The 26281-nt window shown below is 40.5% G+C and overlaps 1 protein-coding gene across 1 annotated transcript; it reads left to right on the top strand.

The window, feature by feature from the left end:
• Nucleotides 1-5101: 5101 nt before the first annotated feature.
• Nucleotides 5102-11782, top strand: BMP15 (bone morphogenetic protein 15). Its single transcript, XM_070289591.1, has 2 exons — nucleotides 5102-5429; nucleotides 10728-11782. The coding sequence occupies exons 1-2, from the start codon at nucleotides 5102-5104 to the stop codon at nucleotides 11582-11584; spliced, it is 1185 nt and encodes a 394-aa protein (XP_070145692.1). The 3' UTR covers nucleotides 11585-11782.
• The last annotated feature ends 14499 nt before the right edge of the window (nucleotides 11783-26281 follow it).

Raw genomic sequence — 26281 nt, 5'->3', positions numbered from 1 at the left:
TAAGTGGTTGAGCTAGAATTTGAACTTAGGTAGTCTGGCAATTGGCCTGCATCCTTATACCTTCCACAACTGCATAGGAGGTACTTATTAGATATTTCTTGAATGAAATATTGTAAGAAACACAATCATAAGAAAATACAAATTATAATCATATAAAAAGAAGGACTCCATTATACATGTGAACCTTAAACAATACTCATGCTTCCCCAAATAGGATGAAAAGCTATTTTTTGTAAATTTTATGCCTCTTACCAGTGTGTCCAGCACATTATAGTTTGAAAAGTTAACCCATACTGTACATTAAGGTTTCCTGTTGCTCAGAGCAACTTGAGGTGACCCATTTTGTTGTTTCAAAGAACGCTTTTTGTTATGTCAATAATCACCTCCTAAACTGTTCAGTTTACATAATTAATATGTTCACATATTACTTTTTCTAAAGCAGAAAGACCTTCTAAATATCCTTTAGTAGATCCTGTTCTAGTTGCCTATAACCTGTCCCTCCACTCCAACTCAACACTCTAACCATAAAGGCTAGAAAGACAGTTCCTGCCCTCTTCTGGGGGGTTAGGGCAGTAGCATGTATCAGGCCCACCAGGTGACATTTCCAGGAAATAATCATGTCAACTTCTTTCAATTCTGGTCATAGGAATGGAGTTAGTTTGGGGATCTTTTTCTGAAACAAGAAATAGGAAGTTCTGAAAAGAAGAAAGCTGACCTTTCAATCAGGCAAGTCTCCTGAAGCCCTGTGAGTAGAGGGATGGAATAAAACTTAGGGTGAGCTTTAGGAGGATGCTGAGTGGATATTTCCTTCAGTCGGGTACACTTTACATACAGTTTAAAATCATAGGCTATTAATGATAAATTTAACCATTTATTTAAGAGTATCTATATGCCAAGGAGAAATATCAATAACCTCAGATATGCAGATGACACCACCCTTATGGCAGAAAGTGAAGAAGAACTAAAGAGCCTCTTGATGAAAGTGAAAGAGGAGAGTGAAAAAGTTGGCTTAAAGCTCAACATTCAGAAAACAAAGATGATGGCATCAGGTCCCATCACTTCATGGTAAATAGATGGGGAAACAGTGGAAACACTGGCTGACTTTATTTTTCTGGGCTCCAAAATCACTGCAGATGGTGATTGCAGCCATGAAATTAAAAGACGCTTGCTCCTTGGAAGGAAAGTTATGACCAACCTAGACAGCATATTAAAAAGCAGAGACATTACTTTGCCAACAAAGATCCATCTAGTCAAGGCTATGGTTTTTCCTGTGGTCATGTATGGATGTGAGAGTTGGACTGTGAAGAAAGCTGAGCGCTAAAGAAGAATTGATGCTTTTGAACTGTGGTGTTGGAGAAGACTCTTGAGAGTCCCTTGGACTGCAAGGAGATCCAACCAGTCCATCCTAAAGGAGATCAGTCCCAGGTGTTCATTGGAGGGACTGATGTTGAAGCTGAAACTCCAATACTTTGGTCACCTGATGCGGAGAGCTGACTCATTGGAAAAGACCCTGATGCTGGGAAAGATTGGGGGCAGGAGGAGAAGGGGACGACAGAGGAGGAGATGGTTGGATGGCATCATCGACACAATGGACATGGGTTTGGATGAACTCCGGTAGTTGGTGATGGACAGGGAGGCCTGGCGTGCTGCGGTTCATGGGGTCACAAGGAGTCGGACACGACTGAGCAACTGAACTGACTGACTGATATGCTAATACTTTGTACATATTATCTCATTTAAATCTCCCCACAGTCCTAAAGAATATCCCCAATTTACAGTTAAGAAAGCTGAGATAGGGCTTCCCTGGTGGCCCACTGGTTAAGAATCTGCCTTACAATGCAAGGGACACCAGTTCAAACCCTGGTCCTGGATGATTCCCTATGCCACAGAGCAAGTGAGCCCAATAGCCACAACTACTGAGGCAATGCACTGCAACTACCGAGGACTGTGTGCCTAGAGCTTGTGCTCCACACCAAGAGAAGCCACTGTGATGAAAAGCCAGGGCACCACAACGAAGAATAGCCCCCCACTTGCCACAACTAGAGAAAGCTCGAGTGCAGCAATGAAGACCCACCACAGCCAATAAATACATCAATAAATCTTTTTTTTTTTTAAAAAAGAAAGCTGAGATTGAGAGAGGTTGAGCAACAGAAAAAAATAGCAGAACCAGGAATTCTAACCCAAATCATGTTCATTCCAGGGTAATATATTGTCTCTTTACTTCTTTTGATCCTGAATCAAAATCTCACTATTATGGCAGAAAAATGTTCTTGATGAATATAATTCCACTCAAATACCAGAGAAACATCAAAGAAAACTGGCTAGGAACACTTTACTAGTTGTTCTGACAACTTGTACTTTTATTGAGTTATGTTGGATAGAAAATAGGAAGTTTAATTTGTAACAGTCAGGGGTCAGGGGCCAAAGAGAATGTTAGGAGGCAGAGAAGGGGTAAGAAAGAAGGGAAAAGTGGTGTGGACATGAAAGACAGAGAAACTTCTGGGCTGCCTCTCCACAGCTCATAACAGGTCATTTCAAGGTGAGCCCAGCTTTCTGGAGAGCACAACTTGCATTAAATGTAATAATAATTAACCTGTGTCTAGCATTTACTTTGGAGAAGGAAATGGCAACCCACTCCAGTGTTCTTGCCTGGAGAATTCCAGGGACGGGGGAGCCTGGTGGGCTGCCGTCTATGGGGTTGCACAGAGTCGGACACGACTGAAGTGACTTAGCAGCAGCAGCAGTATTTACTTTGTGCCAGTCACTCTTTTAAGTCCATTACATGTATTAACTCATTTAACACAACAATCCTGTGAGTTGTCTTTTGATTAACCTCATTTTACATATATATAAGAAAATTGAAGCAGAGAGAGGCTACAGTTTCTATTTCACACATGAGGAAACTGAGGCACAGAGAAGTTGAGTAACTTGCCCAAGGTCAAGCTAATGAATGGTAGAGCTGGAGTCTGAATTTAGGATTTTTACTCTAGAGCCATGTTCTTACTCATCATGATATAGTATCCCTTCCAACATGTAAAGATAATAATTGTTTAAGGAAATGCTTACTTCAGGTATGTGTGTGTGTACATGCACATGTGTGTGTGTGTTTATAGTGGGCTGGATGTAAAGTGTATTTATTCCTGTGAATCACACAGAAGTGTCTGAAAGCTACTGTTCTAGCAATAGTAGCAATGCCTGAATTGCACATCTTCAAACTCACTAGAGATAATGCCAGATTGCTCTCTAAAACAACTGTACCAAATCACATTCCCATCAGCAGTGTAAGAAAGTTACCTGCATTCTACATCCTAACCTGAATTTAATAACATTAGACTTCTGATATGTTACCAATTCTAGGTGTGAAGTTGTCTTATGTGGCTTTAAATTACATTTTTCTGATTTCTTTTACGTCTTTTCATGTTTTGGCCATTCAGGTTTTGCCTATTGTGAATCATCTGCTTATATCCCTTACTTGTGTATCATTGTATACAATAAAAATGTACACAATACAACACTCACAACAACTCTCTGTAGGAGCCGGCAGTACAAATGAAGAAACTCATTACTCATTACAGATTACTGGGAGTAATCTTGTTAGAGGTCACCAACTAATAGGCTGTTGACTTTGGATTTGAGTTGAGACCTAGGGGACCCATATCTTTTGTTTTACAATACATGCCAGGGACCAAGGCCTAGTTAGGAAAAAAAACAGAAGAAGGGAACAAATAATTTCCAGCATGTAACCATGTATGTCTAATTAGGTTTTTTTGGGATGAATACAGATTATTTCCTTGTACCTTCACAACAAGCTGTGGGATAAAACATGTTATCTCCATTTTACAGGTGAGGAGACTGAGGCTCAGGGAAATGAGATTTGCTTTGGAGAGGTTAAATGACTGCAAATAAGAGACAGAATCAATAACAATCCAAACACAGGTCCGTTGCTTATAAAGTTCGTACCTGTTCCACAGAGCCATGGCTTGACTTTCTGTCCCACCTTCTCCTTAGAGCTCCAGGAAACTGCTTCTTCTTGGACAGGGCCCGGACTACACCTACCATTTTTCTGCAGAATCCTGGTCTGGGGTAGCCTTAACTAACTGGTTCAGCCCTGATGCCTCCAGTAACTAGCCAAGCTAGGTTATCTCCTAGCCAACTTCCATAGATTCAGCTCCCACTGCCCTATGCTTCTCTGATGAAACCCACACAGAATCTCAACACCTTCCATGGAAAAACCAGAAAATCCTAAGTCAGAGTTCTCAAACTTGGCTGCACATTAAAATCACCTGCTGAAATTTAAGAAATCCTGTTGCCCTGGTAATACCCCAGACTGACTCCATCAGAATCTCTGGGGATGGTACCCAGGCACCCATAATAGTTAAAACTCCCACGTGATCCCAGTATAGAGTCAAGATTGAGAACCACTGTTGGCGCATCTTCTTCAAGTTCCAGCAGCCATACTCACAGAGAGGTTCCCACGTTTTAGTATTCATATGAACTTCTTGGGACTTAAGATTCAGATTTCTGGCACTTATGCTCAGAAAGTCCATGTTTTCATCTGGACCCAGAAGCCCAAATTCTTAACAATCCCCTCAAATAGTTCCCTGCAAGTCCTTAGCAAACCACATTTTGGGAAATGCCACATTAGGAAAAGTATTACATGGAAGTAGGGTGGGAACAGGAGGCCTCTAGCCCTTTAAGGACTGATTAAGAGACTACCTTTAAAGTTGTGAAGCAGAGCAGGCTAGGGCTGCTTCTTTTCATCCTAGTGGATAAGGTAAGGGAGCAGGTCCTGGAATGGGCCTCTCCTTTTAAATACGATCTTGTTCCCAGCCCTGGAGAGCAGGATGGGCACGCTGCCTTGTCCCACCTGCTGTTTCTGTTTGTTTGATGCAAAGAGGACAATTTAGAAGACCTCTTTTTGGTTCAGGAGATCCTACCAGAGGAAGAAACATAGGACCTGCCTGCCAGCCTTTCATTTTTCCTTCCCCTATCCTTTGTGGTAGTGGAGCCTGGATGCTGTTACCCATGTAAAAGGAAAGGTTTAAAGCGTTATCCTTTGGGCTTTTATCAGAACATGTTGCTGAACACCAAGCTTTTCAAGATGGTCCTCCTGAGCATCCTTAGAATCCTTCTTCTTTGGGGACTGGTGCTTTTTATGGAACATAGGGTCCAAATGACACAGGTAGGGCAGCCCTCTATTGCCCACCTGCCTGAGGCCCGTACCTTGCCCCTGATTCAGGAGCTGCTAGAAGAAGCCCCTGGCAAGCAGCAGAGGAAGCCGCGGGTCTTAGGGCATCCCTTACGGTATATGCTGGAGCTGTACCAGCGTTCAGCTGACGCAAGTGGACACCCTAGGGAAAACCGCACCATTGGGGCCACCATGGTGAGGCTGGTGAGGCCGCTGGCTAGTGTAGCAAGGCCTCTCAGAGGTGAGTTATCATACTATATTGTTCTGGTGGGAGGGGGGGGAGAAAAATGGGGAAGAAAAGTGTAGAAAAAAGTGGATCTGTCAGTTTTCTGTCAGGCTTCACATTGCCTACAGGGTGGGTGGTTTTCAAAAGATGGCACCCTTGGGAGAACCTGGCTCCAAATTTGCTTCCCTTTAGGGCTCCAATTTAAGAACAGATTGCCTTGGGGCCTCCCTGAGGACTTTCTCCCAGGCCCCAGGGCAACTCATTGATGTGTCAGCTCCTAGCTTTCAAAGAAAGTTTTAATGCTTATTATATCACTGAAAATTATAACTGAGAAATACTCATTATGTTCTGTGGAGGGCTGTTTGTCTTGTTTTATTCTTAGAAGACAAAAGGTACAGGATGTTGAGGTACAGGCCTCAGAAAGGACAGAAACAGGCTCACACCTGAGAGTCTGTTATTGTATTTAATCCTTAATGATAGGGACTCTCCTTAGCTGTCCTGAAAGGCTTAGCCTGGTTTTTAAAGAAAAGGGAAACAGAGAGCAAAGTTAAATGACTTGCAGAGGTCACAAGGATGGGGTGGCAGAGGCAGGAGTTGAGCTTCAAGTCTGTCTGATTTTATAGTCTGTCCATAACTACTTAAGTGTTTTGAATGTCATACCCTGATATCCTTGTACATGAAGCAGTTTTTCTGTTTAGACTATGTTGCTAGTTTGGGTTTGTGGTACCAAATGTATTTTGGAATTTTCTTTGTTTCCCTCATAGTTGCTTCTGCTTTAAACATCTTCATTAGAGACTGATCTAGGGCAATAGTGGGCTTATGCAGTGCAGGGTTCTCTAGGGAATGAAGAAAGCCATCAATTTCAAGGAAATCTTGGGAACCTGGTGAAATCAATCTTAAGCCTTTGCTAGTCTCAAAGATGACAACAGACATGATTTACCTCCCTCCTCCAAGTAAAACAACCACCATTCCCTTAAGCTAAACTTTAGTGTGTGCTTACCATGTGCCGGGTATTAGGCACAGTACTTTTACAAACATTATCTTCCTTAATCCTCCCCAATATCATATGAAGTAGGTGTGTGTGCGAACTCAGTTGTATCTGATTCTTTGTGACCCCATGGACTATACCTGCCAGGCTCCTCTGTCCATGGAACTTTCCAGGCAAGAGTACTGGCGTGGGTTGCCATTTCCTCCTCCAGGGGATCTTCCCATCCCAGGGATCAAACCCACATCTTCTGTGTTTCCTGCATTGGCAAGAGGATTTTTTACTACTGCTCCACTATGGAATACTATGAATATACCCATTATATAGGTGAAGAAAATGAAGCTCAGTGTAACACAGCTAGTAATTAATAGAGCTGGATTTCTAACCCGGGCTTTCAGGCTTCAGAGCCTGTGCTTTTAATTACCCTGCTGAGCTGACTGCTTAACAGACTTTAATTGAGCACCAAGCACTGTGTTGGGGTTGGGTATAAAAAGGCAAATAACTGCTCGAGGAGCCCCCACTATAGTAGAATGGATATATAAGTAACAACATAATGGTGGTACAGCACAGCAAATGCTTTGAAAAGGATAAACAGTAGGATTCCTGGGGCTCCAAGAAGAAATGGGTTGCTACTTAGGGCAAGGAGAGGGAAATGCTGAAATAGTTGAAAGGCCTCATTGGAGAGGCGGCATTTGAGCCAGACTTTGCAGAAGGAGTAAAGAGACTATGGATACAGGGAGGAAAGTGCATTCTGATTGAGGAAAAAGAAGATAACTTGATAAGGTTGGAGATTCACTCGACAAGTATTTATTTAGCAACTGTTAAGTGCTAGGCATTGTTCTAGGTGTTGGAATGTGATCAAGATGGGCACGGTTCTCTGGGTGAGACAAGTAAGTAAACATGGATAGTAGAAAATTGTGGTAAATGCTACCAAAGAATGAAATAGGTGGTTCTGATAGAGAATAGCAAAGAAATCTTCCCTTCGCATGGGATTGTCAGTGAAGGCATGTTTGAAGAGGTGACATTTGAGCTGAGGTCTGTAAGGTAAGAAGCTTGGCATGAGAAGAGAGGAGAGAATTCTGATCTAGGCAGAGGGGACAACATGTACAAAGGCCTAAAGGTGGAAACAAGTACTTGAAGAATAGAAGGAAGATCAGGATGGTTGGAGCCTAGTGAGATTGTAGAGAGTCGTGGGATATGAAACTGATGAGGCTCAGGGATGCAGTGGTCATTACAAGCGATCTGGATTTCACTCATAAGCTGCATAAGTCAATTCTGTACAGATGATATGAGGCTAGAAAGTAGAATGTCTAGAATTAGGCCAGTATCTTGATCTGACTATGGGACATACTGGTATCTAGGGACTCTGGAAAGGATCCAGAAATGGATGACAAGAGAGTTGGGTCTGATCATTCCATCAGAGAGATGATCCAGCTGAATCAAGCTTGCTTTGAGAGCTATTCCAGGTTCAATCGCACAGGATGTGTGAGTCAGACATTTCCCTGAAAAGTTCTGAGCAGACCCTTCCTGGCCCTGATCCTTAGCAACCCCACCCTGCTTCAGGAAATATGTGATGTCAGGGTCTGAAAGGAAAGGGCAGTTCCTCACCAGACTGCCTGCTAGAGATTCGGTTTAGATTCCTTTTCAGGCAGGGTGGGGCAGATGTAAGGGTGGGTGTCTTGGAAAGATTATTACAGGATGGGAGTATGGAGTAACTCGAGAAAGCAATTACAAGCCTGGCTTGAGCTTTGTCTGAATGATATCCAAGTACCCCAAACTTGAGGGTGTATTAAGCATGAGTTGGAACCTGAACTTTAAAAAAAAAATTGATGTATGGTTTCACTCATGTCGAATATAAAAACAAAAATTAAAAACTCAAACAGATCAGATTAGTGTTTACCAGCAGGTAAAAGGGTTGGAGAGTGTGCGAAATAGGTGAAGGGAGTTAATTGTGTGGTAACAGATGATGGTAACTAAGCTTGTGGTGGTGATCACTCTGTAGTGTATACAGATGTTGAATTATGAATTATGATTATGAATTTTGCACCTGAAACTTGGATACATAACTAAAAAAATCCTGATGCATCAAAACATTCAAGAGCTTCTATGTTGAACATCCCAAGCTTACTGAATTCCAGGTTCATGGATTCAGTGGAGAAGGAAGATTAGGTAGATAATATGCAAATTAGCATGGCCATGGTTAGTGACTGGACATGGAAAAACAGACTGGTTCTAAATAGGAAAAGGAGTACGTCAAGGCTGTATATCGTCACCCTGCTTATTTAACTTATATGCAGAGTACATCATGAGAAACACTGGGCTGGAAGAAACACAAGCTGGAATCAAGATTGCCGGGAGAAATATCAATAACCTCAGATATGCAGATGATACCACCCTTATGGCAGAAAGTGAAGGGGAACTAAAGAGCCTCTTGATGAAAGTGAAAGAGGAGAGTGAAAAAGTTGGCTTAAAGCTCAACATTCAGAAAACTAAGATCATGGCATCAGGTCCCATCACTTCATGGCAAATAGATGGGGAAACAGTGACAGACTTTATTTTTCTGGGCTCCAAAATCACTGCAGATGGTGACTGCAGCCATGAAATTAAAATAAATAAGACACTTGCTCCTTGGAAGGAAAGTTATGACCAACCTAGATTGCATATTAAAAAGCAGAGACATTATTTTGCCAACAAAGATCCATCTAGTCAAGGCTATGGTTTTTCCAGTAGTCATGTATGGATGTGATAGTTGGACTATAAAGGAAGCTGAGCGCTGAAGAATTGATGCTTTTGGACTGTGGTGCTGGAGAAGACTCTTGAGAGTCCCTTGGACTGCAAGGAGATCCAACCAGTCCATCCTGGGGGAAATCAGTCCTAGGTGTTCATTGGAGGGACTGATGTTGAAGCTGAAACTCCAATACTTTGGCCACCTGATGTGAAGAGCTGACTAATTGGAGATGACCCTGATGCTGTGAAAGATTGGGGGCAGGAGGAGAAGGGGACAACAGAGGTTGAGATGGTTGGATGGCATCACCAACTCAATGGACATGGGTTTGGGTGAACTCCAGGAGTTGGTGATGGACAGGGAGGCCTGGCGTGTTTTGGTTCATGGGGTCACAAAGAGTCGAACACGACTGAGCAACTGAACTGAACTGATGGTTAGTGATAGGTGAAGATGACAGAAGGGTTTTTCTTGCTATTGACCTTTTTTGTAATCGTTGCTCTTGACCTTTGCCAGGAGAGGGCGCAGAAGGTCAGAGCACTGCAGGTCCTGCTTTTTAACGCTTTGGCCACTAGGTGTCAGCATCACAGTTTAGATTAAAATAATCACTTTGTAGCTCAGCTGGTAAAGAATCCGCCTGCAATGCTAGAGACCTCAGTTCGATCCCTGGGTTGGGAAGATCGCTGGAGAAGGGAAAGGCTACCCACTCCAGTATTCTGGCCTGGAGAATTCTATGGACTGTATAGTCCATGAGGTCGCAAAGAGTCAGACAAGGCTGAGCGACTTTCACTTTCAAAAGTTGCATCTTTTAAGTAGACTTTTTAGTTGAGATCATTTATATGACTGGGCCTTGTTGAAAACGGTATTTAAAATGAATGGGGTAAACGAAGAATCATTTCCAGTAAGGAATGGAAAAGAGGGAGATTGAGGATTAAGGGAGAACCCGCCCAATAATGGAATAGCTGCTCAAGAAGAAATTCAAATAGAAAGCAAAAGTAGTAAATACCTGTCCCAACTAGGAAAAATTATTTTGTGGCATCTCCAACCCAGATTTGAAGCAATAGCAGACCATACCCCCCAATATTGGACTGTCACCCTAAAGCTGCCACTATATAGTGATATAGCATGAGGATTTATTATTAATTCATATGTTTCAATGATCCTCTTAATTGGTCACCTTTTTAATAGTCAGCTAAATAATACAATATATACAGACAGTTCTGTATTTGAGGTGTTTTTCTCCGTCTAGGGGTATGAGTGATCTAAAAATGAGCCACAATTTGTCATCTTAAGGGAAAAAGACTTGGACTCAAATCTTTATTCTAACAAACACTGGCTTGTGTGTCCTCTGGCACAGCTTCTCTGAGCTTCAGTTTCCTCGTCTGCAAAATGGGAATAACAACTATCTCATAAGGCTATTGTGGATTCAAGAGCAAATGCATGTAAAGCATCTAATACATTATATAAGTGCTCAATAGATCGCTATTATGATCTTAAATTCATTTCAAAGCTGCTTGTCAGTTTGTACTGAGCAGGTCTGTTAGAGAGACTAAGGCTAGGATGTAAGAAGCTAACGCTTTGCTCTTGTTCCCTCTTACTAATGCAGGCTCCTGGCACATACAGACCTTGGACTTTCCTCTGAGACCAAACCGGGTAGCATACCAACTAGTCAGAGCCACTGTGGTTTACCGCCATCAGCTTCACCTAACTCATTCCCACCTCTCCTGCCATGTGGAGCCCTGGGTCCAGAAAAGCCCAACCAATCACTTTCCTTCTTCAGGAAGAGGCTCCTCAAAGCCTTCCCTGTTGCCCAAAACTTGGACAGAGATGGATATCATGGAACATGTTGGGCAAAAGCTCTGGAATCACAAGGGGCGCAGGGTTCTACGACTCCGCTTCGTGTGTCAGCAGCCAAGAGGTAGTGAGGTTCTTGAGTTCTGGTGGCATGGCACTTCATCATTGGACACTGTCTTCTTGTTACTGTATTTCAATGACACTCAGAGTGTTCAGAAGACCAAACCTCTCCCTAAAGGCCTGAAAGAGTTTACAGAAAAAGACCCTTCTCTTCTCTTGAGGAGGGCTCGTCAAACAGGCAGTATTGCATCGGAAGTTCCTGGCCCCTCCAGGGAGCATGATGGGCCTGAAAGTAACCAGTGTTCCCTCCACCCTTTTCAAGTCAGCTTCCAGCAGCTGGGCTGGGATCACTGGATCATTGCTCCCCATCTCTATACCCCAAACTACTGTAAGGGAGTATGTCCTCGGGTACTACACTATGGTCTCAATTCTCCCAATCATGCCATCATCCAGAACCTTGTCAATGAGCTGGTGGATCAGAATGTCCCTCAGCCTTCCTGTGTCCCTTATAAGTATGTTCCCATTAGCATCCTTCTGATTGAGGCAAATGGGAGTATCTTGTACAAGGAGTATGAGGGTATGATTGCCCAGTCCTGCACATGCAGGTGACGGCAAAGGTGCAGCTAGCTCAGGTTTGCCCAAGAAATTCGAAAAGGATTTATAATAAATACTGTTAAATCTGAGAGTGCTCAACCCAAGTGCTCTACCCAATCTGTAGATTCTATTCCTTGCCTTCAGCATTGTACTTTAAGTCTTCTTCCCCTATTTATGAGTGCCTCACTTTATAAAAACAGTTCTGATGCCAAATATCAGTATGTTTTGACCACTAGTCAATCTTCTGAGGATCTAGACGGTTTGGGGTGAAGACAGCAACTTGAGATTTTATACTCCTCTTCCTTGCCTCCTGAATGCTAGAAACTATTACCTAATTGAAGAGACTGCTTGCTTCTGTGTTTGGATTTCCCTCTAAATCTAAAACTGTTTCTTAGATGGACTAGGAAACTTAAGCAGTAATCTCCCTAGAAATCTTTTGAAGGGAACAGAAGGGAATCTTCTTCTAAGCCATCAGGGTTTTTCCTCTCAGGCTCTGAATCTGGCAGAAATGCCTGGAATGATCCCTTTATTACCCTGCTGTGAAGAGAGCAGCCTTTAATAAAGCCAGTAGGGAAATGTGTATGGAGCAGAGATGACAATCATTTCAAAACCTCTTATATCTATAGTGAAAAAATGAAGCGTTGTCATTGTTGATTAGATTTATGTATGGGGGAGTCATTTTAAAATTTCTCTGGAACAATAGATTTCACAGGGTATTTTCTCATTTTAGGTAATCCTTAAACCCTTGTTAATGATCCCACAGAGAAAGCTTGCTGGTGGCTCAGAGCCTGAGAGTTGGCTTGGTTGGGAGTGGAAGGCATAGAAGGCTGCAGTTAGGAAGGTTAATAGGGCTGTGGGGGAAGGATGAAATGTGCTGAGACCTGGGGCTGACTTCATACTGGGCTTGCTTGTTTGTATGTTAAGCTGGGCTCTGAGCATGGGTCTCTGGGGGAGACAGGCTTGCTGTATTGGGAGGCATGGAGTTCTGCCTTGGACTAAATAATGCTTGCACTGTGACTCTTTTCTATTCCTGTGCTGTACTGAAGTGATGGGGACTGGGTTGTGTTGCAAATAAATCATTTTTGTTGTTATCGAGTCTTGAATGTTTGGGAAATTGGGAGACAGTGGCTGGAAGGAATTTATTTCCTTTATTCCCTTAGGCAATGGCCGGGAACTCAACCCCAATCCCCCAGCATGTAGTTGGAGATCTCCCTGAAGGCAGCACTGCTAACAATCAGCTCTCATCAAAGGGACCCCTTGATGAAGCCCAGTAAGGAATTTCCCCTGCCCAATTGTTCCTTGACTAATCTTATGGTTGTTGTCAATGAAATGGAATGGATTTAGGGTGGTTTCATATATTGAAATATTTGCCAAACATATATCCCTATTCTTTTTTACCTATCCATCATACATTATTTTTACCACTCCATTCTCAATAATTGGTTCCAATTAAACTAAATATCTTACATGTCTATAAATACATAAATTTTATTCTTCCTGAGGGGTTATTCCTTATCCTTTTGTCCATCTACCTTCTTTACTGTATCTTTAGGAATCCGCTCAGGTATTTCTCTTCATCTCAATGTCCCTCCTGATACCCTTGACTCAGGCAGGATCTCACTTTCTGTGCTCACAGCGTTGTTTGCTTTCCTTTAAGACACTCTAGTGTAACTGTCCTTGTTGCCAAAAGATGAAGCTGCTTTTGAGAGTTTCAACTGTGTTTTACCCATTTCCTTATTATTGGAGACTGGTCCTTGATGGATACAAGCATCGGACAGTCACACTTTTTTTGTGAGGGATGCATTCTTCCTAACATGGAATATTTCAGTGTTCACATATCTCATTTTCCACTGGAATAAATACAATACAAGATAAACTTTGTATATAAAGCAGGATGAGTTTTTATGCCTCGTTATTTCAAAATCATGATTCAAATTAGAATGTGACAGCTGTGTTCTTGAGTAAGGTAGTTCTTGGGATTGTTAGATAGTCCGTGAGTTAAAATGGGAGAGTAAATGTTGGCTTCCAGGCCAGTGATTTCTGGGGTAGGCACAAATACCTAACAGGCCTGAATGCAGACCTCGGTCCCAGGACCAGATTCTGAATTCAGCATCTCAGTATTCTTTGGAATTTTCAGGAAATCATGATCTCCTAGCCTTGATTTCTGAATATGTCTAACACTTAATCTGTTTATGGAGGGCTCAGGGTTAATTCGGAGAAGGCAATGGCACCCCACTCCAGTACTCTTGCCTGGAAAATCCCATGGATGGAGGAGCCTGGTGGGCTGCAATCCATGGGGTCGCTAAGAGTCAGAAACAACTTCACTTTCACTTTTCACTTTCATGCATTGGAGAAGGAAATGGCAACCCACTCTAGTGTTCTTGCTTGGAGAATCCCAGGGATGGGGGAGCTTGGTGGGCTGCCGTCTATGGGGTCACACAGAGTCGGACACAACTGAAGTGATTTAGCAGCAGCAGCAGCAGCAGCAGCAGCAGCAGCAGCAGGGTTAATTGGCCCTATTATCCATTAAGCCCTGAGCTGTCAGAATATACAAGGAAAATATTGGCAAGATGAAATCAATTGTGGTTGATGTTACAGATTCTTTTCTTTTGAAACATTGCTTTCAACTCAGCACTTTTTCTGAAGTCCAAAGTAAGAGATCTATACCTCAAACCTTTGGGAGAAAGGAGATATGCTTGCTAGTGAAGGAGGATGTATGGATGGCAGTCTGTCTGCCAAAGTGGGTGGAGAGAAATACTTGGTCCAGAAACAGAAAGCAGAGAGCAAAGCCCACCTTGTCCCAGCTCCCCCACCGAATAGTGAAGTGAAGTCGCTCAGTCGTGTCGGACTCTTTGCGACCCCATGGACTGTAGCCTACCAGCCTCCTCAGTCCATGGGATTTTCCAGGCAAGAATACTGGAGTGGGTTGCCATTTCCTTCTCCACGGGATCTTCCTGACCCAGGGATCGAACCTGGGTCTCCCACATTGGAGGCAGACGCTTTACCGTCTGAGCTACCAGGGAAGCCCGCTGACTAGGCTTGAACTCTATTCAATGTGTCAGTGCCTAAGGAGCAGGCATTTGAGCTTGCTTCTGACCCTGGAGCTCTGTTGCATTTACCTTGGTAGTATATTTTGTCCAATTCTGGACAAAGTCGGGGAGCAGGTGAAATTTATCTTCAGTTTCACCAAATATTTGGTGCCTAGTTTTGTAAAACTTTTCAAATGTCTTCAGTTAAGTCTCCCAACAGAACTATAAAGCAGGATGGATAAGCCCCATTAAAGAAAAATTGGTTTGTTGAGACATAATTTGCATACTAAAGAAGCCACAATTTTAAGTGTTCAGTTCAGTGGTTTTCAGTATATTCAGAGTTGTGCAGAAAACACTGCAACTGATTTGACCACAAAAAGAAATCCCATGCCTGTTAGCAATTAATCTTCATTTCCCCCACCCTAGCCCCTGGCAACTATTAATCCATTTATTTTCTTTTTCTGTAGATTATGGATATTTAGAAAAGTCAAATCATGCAATATTTGGCTTTTTGTGACTGTCTTCACATTAGCATTGCACTTTCAAGGTTCATCCAAATCATTCATTCTTTTTCTTTTTTTTTTTTTTTTTGCTGAATAAAACTCCATTTTAGAATATGCCACATTTTATTTATCCATTCATCAGTTGATGGGCATTTGAGCTGTTTCTACTCTGGCTATTATGAATAATGCTGATTTGAATGTTCATGTGGAAGTTTTTGTGTGGACATATATATTCAATCCTCTTGCATAAATATTTAGGAGTATTAATGCTGAATCATATGGTATGTCTATGTTTAATATTTTGAGGAACTGTTAAACTGTTCTCCAAAGCAGCTGTACCATCTTACAATCCAAAACTGTCTGAGGGTTTTAATTTCCCTACATCCTCACCAACACTTTATTGTCTTGCTTATTTTAGCCATACTGGTAAAGAGCTATTTTGTTGTGTTTTTGAGTACATTTCCCTGATGACTAACTATGTTGAACAAGTTTATTTGCAACTTGCATATCTTCGTTCATTGAAGTCTGCCCAATTTTTAATTGGATTTTCTCATATTTTTGAGCTGTGTAAGTTCTTTATATGTTCTGGATGTTAGTCTCTTATCAGATGTGTGATTTGCAAATATTTCCTCTGATTCTGTGAGTTGTCTTTTGACTTTCTTGACTGTGTCCTCTGGAATGCAAAAGTTTTTAATTTGGAAGAAGTCCAAATTATTTTTATCTTTTGTTCTTATGCTTGTGGTATCATCTAAAAAACTTTGAATGATTCAAGATCATGAGAATTTACACCTATGTCTTTTTCTAAGCATTTTTTATAGTTCTTGCTGTAACGTTTAAGTGTTTAATCCATTTCAGTTAATTTTCACAGAGCATGTGAGATAAAGGTCTAGCTTCACTGATTTGCAAGTTGATGTCCAATAGTCACAGCACCATTTGTTGAAATGACTAATTTTTCCCCCATTGAATTATCTTGGCACTCTTGTCAAAAATTGAACATAAGGGTTTCTTTCTAGAATCTAAATTTTCTTTCATTGATTCATATGTCTATTATGCCAAGACATCACTGTCTTGATAACTATAGCTTTGTGTAAGTTTTGAAATTGGGAAATGTGATTCCTCCAAATGTTTTCTTCTTTACCAAGATTGTTTAGGGTATTCTGGATCACTTGTATTTCCATATGAATTTTACAATCAGCTTTTCAATTTCTGAAAAAAATACCAGCTGAATTTTTTGTTGTTGTTATGGACTGAATCTGTAGATAAGTTTGAGGAGTATTGGCATCTTAAAATTATTGTCTTCTGATCTATAAAAATGAAATGTCTTTCCATTTATTTAGGACTTCTTTAATTTTTTCTACAGTTTTGTCATTTTTCAGTATATGTCTTACACTTTAAATTCATTCCTTAGCTTTTTATTCTTTTTGATGTTATTATTAAAGGATTTTTTCTAAATTTTCAGGCCATTAATTGCTAATATATAGAAATATAATATATATATTATACTAGTACTCTGCAGCCTTGCTGAATTCATTTATTAGCTATAATAGTTTGTGTGGATTTCTTACAATTTTCTATATATAAAGTCATCTGTGAATATATATAGTTTTACTTCTTTTGATCTAAATTTCTTCTTTATTTCTACCTAATTACCCTATCTAGAACCTCCAATACAATGTTGAATAGAAGTAGTGAAAACAGATATTCTTTTTCCTGATCCTACAGGGAAATCATTCAGTCTTTTACCATTAAGTTTGTTAGTTGTGGCTTTCATAGAGCCTCAGCTTCTATACTTTAAAGCTATAGTGATCAACACAGTGTGCTATTTGTGAAAGAATAAACAAATAGATTATTGGAATAGAATAGAGAACCCCAAAATAGACCCACATAAATATAGTCAACTAATCTTTAACAAAGCTGCAAAGGCAATTAGATGGATAAAGCATAATCTTTTCAACAAATGGCACTAGAATAACTGGACAACCACATGCATAAAGAAATGAATCTGTACAAAGAGAAGGTATAAAATACAAATTAAGCACAAATACTAGTGTGTTAAAGAGCAATGCTGTTTTTACAAAAATGACTTTAATTGAGCATGGGGGAGAAAATCTAATATGTACAAAACACTATCCATATACAAAATAGCACAAATTTTACAATGAATACTAAAATAAAAAGCTGCACATGAGCACAGATATAAATGTCAAACACAAACTATAAAACTTCTAGACGATAACATAGGTAAACTTTGATTTAGTAATGACTTTTATTTCTTTCCTATATTTTGCTTTTTGCTTTTTTAGGGCTTTTTATCATTTTCTTTCATAAATATCTCATTTTAATTTACAGAAATGAAGGTTTCTGGAGACTTGCCCATAGTCATAAAGCATAGCAAATGAGTGGGTAGTTGGATCCTAACCCAGATCCATCTGATGGCCTGATGAGAACTTTTTAGACACAATAGCAAAAGCATGGTCTAAGAAGGAAAAAACTGATAAGTTGGACTTCATTAAAATTAAAAATTCTGCTCTGCAAAAGACACTACTGAGAATGTAAAGGTCAGCCTCAGACTAGAAGGAAATATTTTCAAAACACAGAAAAAAGACTTGCATTCAAAACATGCAAAGAACCTTTAAAATTCAACAATAAGAAGACAAACAGCTGAATTATAACATGGGCAAAATATATGAATAGGAACCTCATCATGGAAACCATATACATGGCAAATAAGCATATAAAGAGATGTTCCTCATCATAGGTCATTAAAACAACTTCAGTTCAGTTCAGTCGCTCAGTCGTGTCCAACTCTTTGCGACCCCATGAATCGCAGCATGCCCTGTCCATCACCAACTCCTGGAGTTCACTCAGACTCACGCCATTGAGTCAGTAATGCCATCCAGCCATCTCATCCTCTGTTGAATGGTTCAAATCCAAAACGCTGACAGCATCAATTGCTGGTAGGAATGCAAAATGGTGTAGCTGCTTTGGAACACAGACTTACAGTTCTAAAAATAATCTACATACTAAACAGAGTCTCACCATACAATCCAGCAACCACACTCCTTGTTATTATGATGAGTTGATCACCTAATCTATGACAAAGGAGGTGATAATATAAAATGGAGAAAAGACAACTTCTTCAATAAGTGGTGGTGGGAAAACTGGACAGCTGCATGTAAAAGAATGAAATTAGAACACTTCTAACACCATACACAAAGATAAACACAAAATAGATTAAAGACCTGAATGTAAGGTCAGACACTATAAAACTCTTAGAGGAAAACATATAGAACACTCTGATATAAGTCACAGCAGGATCTTTTGACCCACATCCTAGAGCAATGAAAATAAAAAAATAAAAGTTAACAAATGGGACCTAATTAAACTTCAAAGCTTCTGCACAGCAAAGGAAACCATAAGCAAAAGGAAAGGACAACACTAAGAATGCGAGCAAATATTTGCAAACGAAGCAACTGACAAGGGATTAACCTCCAAAATATATAAGCAGCTCATAGCAGCTCAATGTCAGAAAAACAAACAACCCAATCAAAAAATGGGCAGAAGACCTAAACAGACATTTCTCCAAAGAAGACATACAGATAGCCAATGAACACAGGAAAAGATGCTCAACATCACTAATTATTAAATGCAAATCAAAACTACAATGAGGTGTCACTTCACATCCATCATTAAAAATTCTACAAACTAAATGTTGGAGAAGGTGTGGAGAAAAGGGAACACTTTTGCACTGTTGGTGGAAATGTAAATTGATACAGCCACTATGGAGAATGGTGTGGAGGTTCCTTGAAAACTAGGAATAAAAATACCATATGACTCAGCAATCTCACTACTAGGCACATACCCATAAAAAACCATAATTCAAAAAGATACATGCACCATGCGCCCCAATGTTTGTTGTGGCACTGTTTGCAGTGGCCAGGATATGGAGGCAACCTAGATGTTCATCAACAGAGGAATGGATAGGGAAGATGTGGTATATATATACAATGGAATATTTTTCAGCCATAGAAATGAAATTGGATCATTTTATAGAGACATGGATAGTCCTAGAGACTGTTCTACAGAGTAAAGTAAGTCCGAAAAAGAAAAACAAATATCATCTATTAATGCATATATGTGGAGTCTAAAAAAATGGTATAGATGATCTTATTTGCAAAACAGAAATAGAGACTGAGACATAAAGAACAAATATATGGACACCAAGGTGGGAAAGGGGAGGTGGGATGAATTGGGAGACTGGAAGTGACATACATACACTATAGATACTATGTATAAAATAGATAACTAGTGAGAACCTACTACACGGCACAGGGAACTCTACTCAGTGCTCTTCTGTGATCCAAATGGGAAAGAATCTAAAAAAGAGGGAATATCAGTGGAAACTAACATAAAGTTGTAAAGCAACTATACTCCAATAAAAATTAATTGAAAAATAAAATGAGTTGAAAAGTTGTTGTTCAGTCACCCAGTTGTGTCCGACTCTTTGCAACCCTATGGACTGCAGCATGCCAGGCCTCCCTGTCCCTCACCATCTCCTGGAGTTTGCCCAAGTTCATATTCATTGCATCGGTGATGGCATCCAGCCATCTCATCCTCTGATGCCCTCTTCTCCTTCTGCCCTCAATCTTTCCCAGCATCAGGGACTTTTCCAATTAGTTGTCTGCTCACACCAGATGACCAAAATACTGGACCTTCATTCAGCTTCAGTATCAGTGCTTCCAGTGACTATTCAGGGTTGATCTCCTTGCTGTCCAAGGGACTTTCAGGAGTCTTCCCCAGCACCACACAGTTCGAAGGCATCAATTCTTTGGTGTTCTGCCTTCTTTGCACTCCAGCTCTCACAACAGTATGTGACCACTGGAAAGACCATAGCCTTGACTATACAGACCTTTGTCGGCAGAGTAATGTCTCTGCTTTTCAACATACTGTCTAGATTCATCATCACTTTCCTGCCAAGAAACAATCATCTTCTGATTTCATGGCTGCAGTCACCATCTGCAGTGATTTTGGAGCCCAAGAAGAGGAAATCTGTCACCTCTTCCACCTTTTACTCTTCTTACTCCATGCAGTAATGGGGTCAGATGCCATGATCTTAGTTTTTTTTTTTTTTAATATTTAGTCTTAAGCCACCCTTCTACTCTCCTTCTTCACCCTCATTATTTCCTCTTCACTTTCTGCCATTAGAGTGGTATTATCCACATATCTGAGGTTTTTGATGTTTCTCCCACCTATTTCGATTCTAGCTTTTAACTCATCCAGCCCGGCATTTCTCATGATGTGCTCAGCATATGGGTTAAACAAACAGGGTGACAGAAGACTGCCCTGTCATACTCCTTTCTTGATCTTGAACCAATCAATTGTTCCATACAGGGTTCTAACTGTTGCTTCTTGACCTGCATACAGGTTTCTCGCAGGATAGGTAAGATGGTCTGGTATTCCCATCTCTCTAAGAGCTTTCCACAGTTTGTCATGATCCACACAGTCAAAGGCTTTAGTGTAGTTAATGAAACAGATAAATGTTTTCCTGAAATTCTCTTGCTTTCTCTATAATCCAGCAAATGTTGGCAGTTTGAACTCTAGTTCCTCTTCCTTTTCTAAACCCAGCTTGGACATCGGAAGTTTTTGGTTCACATAATGCGGAAACCTAGCATGCATGATTTTAAGTTGAAAAGTTATGTCCACACAAAAACAAGCTCGTGACTTTTTATAGCAGCTTTATTCCTTCCTAATTGCCAAAACATAGAAGCCACCAAGATGTCCTTTAATATGTAAATAGGATAAACAAATTAGTACATGTATACAACATAATATTATTTAGCAATGAAAATAAATGAGCTATGAAGCCATGAAAAGACATAGAGGAATCTTAAATGCATATTGATAAGTAAAGTGAAAGAAAGTAAAAGTGAAAGTTGCTCAGTCATGTCAGACTCTTTGCGACCCCATGGACTATACAGTCCATGGAATTCTCCAGGCCAGAATACTGGAGTGGGTAGCCTTTCCCTTCTCCAGGGGATCTTCCCAACCCAGGGATCAAACCCAGGTCTCCTGCATTACAGGCAGATTCTTTACCAGCTGAGCTACAAGGGAAGCCAGTCTGAAAAAGCTACATACTCTATGATTCCATTCATATGACATTCAGGAAAAGGCAAACCTATAGAGAGAGTAAAAAGGTTAGCAATTGCTACCAGTTCAGAAGGAGGGGAGTGGGGAATGAATACATGGAGGACAGGGGACTTTTAGGACAGTGAGATGCTTCTGCATGTAATGGTAGATACATGGCACTATGTATTTGTCAAAATACCCATGTAATATACAGCTGAAAGAGTGCACTTCCTGTAAACTATGGACTTTCATTAATAATGATGTGTCAATATTGGTTCGTCAGCTGTTAACAAGTGTGCCACAATAATATAAGCTATTAATAATAATAGCTATTATTAGAAGAGGAAGGAAGGGTAGTATATGGAAAGTCTGTACTTCCTCCTGTTTTGCTCTAAACCCAAAACTGCTCTTAAAAAAAGAAAGTTTATTAAAACAAACAAAAAAGGCTTTTTGTGTGCAGTGAGCTCTGAGCCAGGGCAAATAATGTTGAGTCATATGCATGGGTGTTTCCAAGAACTTTCAGATAGGTCAAATTGTAACATTTCTCTGGAAATGGGGCTTTTTGAGGACCTCAAACCCAACCTGCCCCCTCCACTAGCTTCTGCTGTTGCTGCTGCTGCTGCTGCTGCTGCTGCTGCTGCTGCTGCTGCTGCTGCTGCTGCTGCTGCTGCTGCTAAGTCGCTTCAGTCGTGTCCGACTCTGTGCGACCCCATAGACGGCAGCCGCCATCCCTGGGATTCTCCAGGCAAGAACACTGGAGTGGGTTGCCATTTCCTTCTCCAATGCATTAAAGTGAAAAGTGAAAGTGAAGTCACCCAGTAGCTTCTAGACTACAAATTTTCACAGTTACTGGTATTATCAGGTTGTTATTTTTCAAAACTACTGTGGAGGCAATGAGACAGGGATTAGAATAGAATTCTGCACAACAAAGGAAAATATACGCAAGGTGAAAAGACAGCCTTCTGAATGGGAGAAAATAATAGCAAATGAAGCAACTGACAAACAACTAATCACAAAAATATACAAGCAACTTATGCAGCTCAAGTCCAGAAAAATAAACGACCCAATCAAAAAATGGGCCAAAGAACTAAATAGACATTTCTCCAAAGACATACAGATGGCTAACAAACACATGAAAAGATGCTCAACATCACTCATTATTAGAGAAATGCAAATCAAGACCACAATGAGGTTCCACTTCACACCAGTCAGAATGGCTGCAATCCAAAAGTCTACAAGCAATAAATGCTGGAGAGGGTGTGGAGAAAAGGGAACCCTCTTACACTGTTGGTGGGAATACAAACTAGTGCAGCCACTATGGAGAACAGTGTGGAGATTCCTTAAAAAATTGCAAATAGAACTGTCTTATGACCCAGCAATCCCCCTGCTGGGCATACACACCGAGGAAACCAGAATAGAAAGAGACACATTTACCCCAATGTTCATTGCAGCACTGTTTATAATAGCCAGGACATGGAAACAACCTAGATGTCCATCAGCAGATGAATGGATAAGAAAGCTGTGGTACATATACACAATGGAGTATTACTCAGCCATTAAAAAGAATTCATTTGAATCAGTTCTGATGAGATGGATGAAACTGGAGCCGATTATACAGAGTGAAGTAAGCCAGAAAGAAAAACACCAATACAGTATACTGACACATATATATGGAATTTAGAAAGATGGTAATGATGACCCTGTATGCAAGACAGCAAAAGAGACACAGATGTATAGAGTGGACTTTTGGACTCTGAGGGAGAGGGAGAGGGTGGGATGATTTGGGAGAATGGCATTGAAACATGTATACTATCATATAAGAAATGAATCGCTAGTCTATGTTTGATGCAGGATATAGGGTGCTTGGGGCTGGTGCATGGGGATGATCCAGAGAGATGATATGGGGTGGGAGGTGGGAGGGGGGTTCATGTTTGGGAACTCATGTACACCCGTGGTGGATTCATGTCAATGTATAGCAAAACCAATACAGTATTGTAAAGTAAAATTAAAATTAAAAAAAAAAAACATTTCCAAAACCCACTTTTTTTTTAATTCCTGGTCTCTAAAATAATATTATGTATGTGGTTACTAAAATGTGTTTGATGAATGAATAACTGATTCAATAAAAAGAAAAGGGATTTCAAAAAAAAATGCCACACAGCTCACTATTCTCATGGGGGTTGAGTCATTTTTCCTGAATAATTGCTTTTTGGATTGTTGCAAGCCTTTGGCTAATTCTACAATTCTGAAAAAGTTGAATTTTTAGAGGGGAGCTTTGCCACAGGATCTTAGCTCCCCAACCAGAGATGGAATCCATTCCCTCAGCACTGAAATCGTGGAGTCCTAACCACTGGACTGCCAGGGAATTCTCCCAAAATTGACTTTTAACATTTTTTTTTGCCAATGTTCTTATTGATTTTATTGAGTGGATTTCTGGAGGTCCTTGCTGAACCATTGCTGAAGTGCTCTTCCATTAGCCCCATTTCACTGTGATTTTCCCCATAGATCCAAATCTTCTCTACTCATTCATTTGTTCAACAGGTATGAAATTCCCCAGATAATATATTTCTAATCATTCTATAAAGCTTTAAATAGACTTAGAAACCAGAATGTTTATATACTTTTATGCCTTTCTGCATATCTACATATATACCCCACCCTTCACATACATACATTTAAATCCATCCATCCATCTATTCTGTATGCAATCTCATTTGTGACTATAGTTCATTGCTAGAATTCATTTGCAAGTAGAGGTAATGTGGAGGAAGATGATGTCCCTACACAGGGAAATCAAATGCTTTTATCTCTTTCTCCTCTTTGTAGATTTTAATGCTTTTATGGTCAGCAAGCTTAAACCTAGTGCTAGACCTTAAACCTAGTGCTTTAATCTTGCCCTGGGACTGCCAACAAAAAAATACCAGAGAAAGCAAGGTGGGAGGGGGTTTGGGTCAGAGAGGCAGAAGCAAAGGGATTTCCACACAGCAGAAATGTGTCAAATACTTGTACAATGTCACTTAAGTAGGAGGAGCACTCTCAAGAGTGGGTGTGGAGGGATGGGGTACAGATCATAAGGAAGCTTCGTGTAACTGTACCATTTCTCACAGAAATGACAAAACCCCAGCTAAAATCTGCCAGGATTCTTTTCTGGCACTACACGCATATTATACCTTACTGGAATCCTAATATATTTTGCTACTACTTCTGCTGCTGGCAACTCAACTGGTAAGTCTGATAGAACTTCAAAGTGCTAAGGCTTGGGAGATGAGCACCGATTGATTCTACCTTTTCCTTTTTTTCAGACCCTTACTCACCCAGCTGAAGATAATGTTTTTGAAGCTGAAATTGAGGCTGGGGCAAAACCCTTAAATGCCATGTATCTACCAATCATCTCCAGGTAGTGGCTAGGATGACTACATTCTATAGAATCTTTCATGGCAAACATGTTGGGATTGCCTGTGCTAGACCATAGCATGTGAAACCAATTACAGCAAGCAAGCGCTAAGTGTCCATGACAGATGAATGGATAAAAATGATGTGGTACATATACACAATGGAGCATTACTCAGCCATAAAAAAGAATGAAATAATGCCATTTGCAGCAACATGGATGCAACTAGAGATTATCATACTAAGTGAAGTAAGTCAGAAAGAGAAAGACAACTACCATATGATCTCACTTATATCTAAAAACAAAACCAACCAACCAACAACAAAACTTAAGCTTATAGACATAGAAAACAGATTGGTGATTGCTGGGTGCCAAGGGGAGAGACACAAAACAAATGAACAGGAAGGTCAGAATCATAGTGACTGAAGGAAAGTTACACGGCTCAAAATCGCCTGGAGTTAAAACTCCCCTCCGGGTCCTCCCCACCATCCTATGCAAAACAAAGAACTCTCTCACCCAAAGGAAAAAAATGGACATTAAGGTTGATTAGACTTCCCTGGTGGCTCATACAGTAAAGCATCTGCCTACAATGCGGGAGACCTGGGTTCGATCACTGGGTCAGGAAGATCCTCTGGAGACGGAAATGGCAACCCACTCTAGTACTCTTGCCTGGAAAATCCCATGGATGGAAGAGCCTGGTAGGCTACAGTCCGTGGGGTTACAAAGAGCAATTGAGCAATTTCACCTTACTTCACCTAAGGTTGATTAAGTCCATCTCCCAGCTGGTCCAGCCTCTGGCCCATCTCCAGAGTTCCTTGCCCCAGCCATTTGAGAGATAACTACTCTGAACAAACTTGGAGAAGAACAGGCCCCCTTAAGATAGTAGAGTTCCACATATATGCCTAGATAAACTTGCTCTTTTCTTGGGTTAGTGCACCAGCTCACTAATCTGACCGCTGCCCCTTCTCGCCTCATTAAAGGTGATCTGTTCCTGTAAAGTGCTGGTCTTGTTCTTTTTCCAAAACTTGTCTTCTCTAACTCCCTTGCCCTACAGTGACTATAGTTAATAATACTGTATTGCATATTTGAAAGTTGCTAAGAGTAGGTCTTAAAAGTCCTCAATATAAAAAAAAATTTAACTATGTATGCTGATGAGTGTTAAAGATATTACAGTCAGCATTTTGCAATGGAGACAAATATTGAATCGTGTTGTATACCTGAAACTAATACAGTGCTATATGTCAATTATACTTTAATAAAAAATAAATTTTAAATTGTGAAAACGTCAACCAATTTTAAATATTAATCATATCTACAAAATACCTTTACAATATTTAGACTAGTGTTTGAAAAACAACTGGGCACCATAATGTAACCAAATTAACACAGAAAATTAACCATTATGGGGTGTTTGGGAGAGTGGACATCTCTGGGATAGCATTGGTTTGATCCTCAAAGACAAAATCTGCTACCCCCTCATCAAATTGCTTATCAAGGTTGGAACCTCCTGACTCAGTGACTCAGCCATATTTAAAACACAGCATCTATTATATTGGACCACACTCTCTCTGTCCCTGGAAAGGCAAATACTAAGGTTAGAAGAAAAGACAGAGTTCAGAGTCCTGCCTCCAAATGGTCTTTAGAAAGAAGAGATTTTCTACCT

The sequence above is a fragment of the Ovis canadensis genome, chromosome X (assembly GCF_042477335.2).
Source record: "Ovis canadensis isolate MfBH-ARS-UI-01 breed Bighorn chromosome X, ARS-UI_OviCan_v2, whole genome shotgun sequence".
Lineage (NCBI taxonomy): Eukaryota > Metazoa > Chordata > Mammalia > Artiodactyla > Bovidae > Ovis > Ovis canadensis.
Note: the sequence above shows the minus strand (reverse complement) of the source record. Positions and strands in the feature narration are given on the sequence as shown.

Excerpts from the sequence above, each read along its gene's own strand:
- BMP15 (XM_070289591.1), top strand. The coding sequence starts at position 5,102 with ATGGTCCTCCTGAGCATCCTTAGAATCCTTCTTCTTTGGGGACTGGTG. Across the intron at positions 5,430-10,727 it reads TGTAGCAAGGCCTCTCAGAG|GCTCCTGGCACATACAGACC; the intron begins GTGAGTTATCAT and ends TTACTAATGCAG.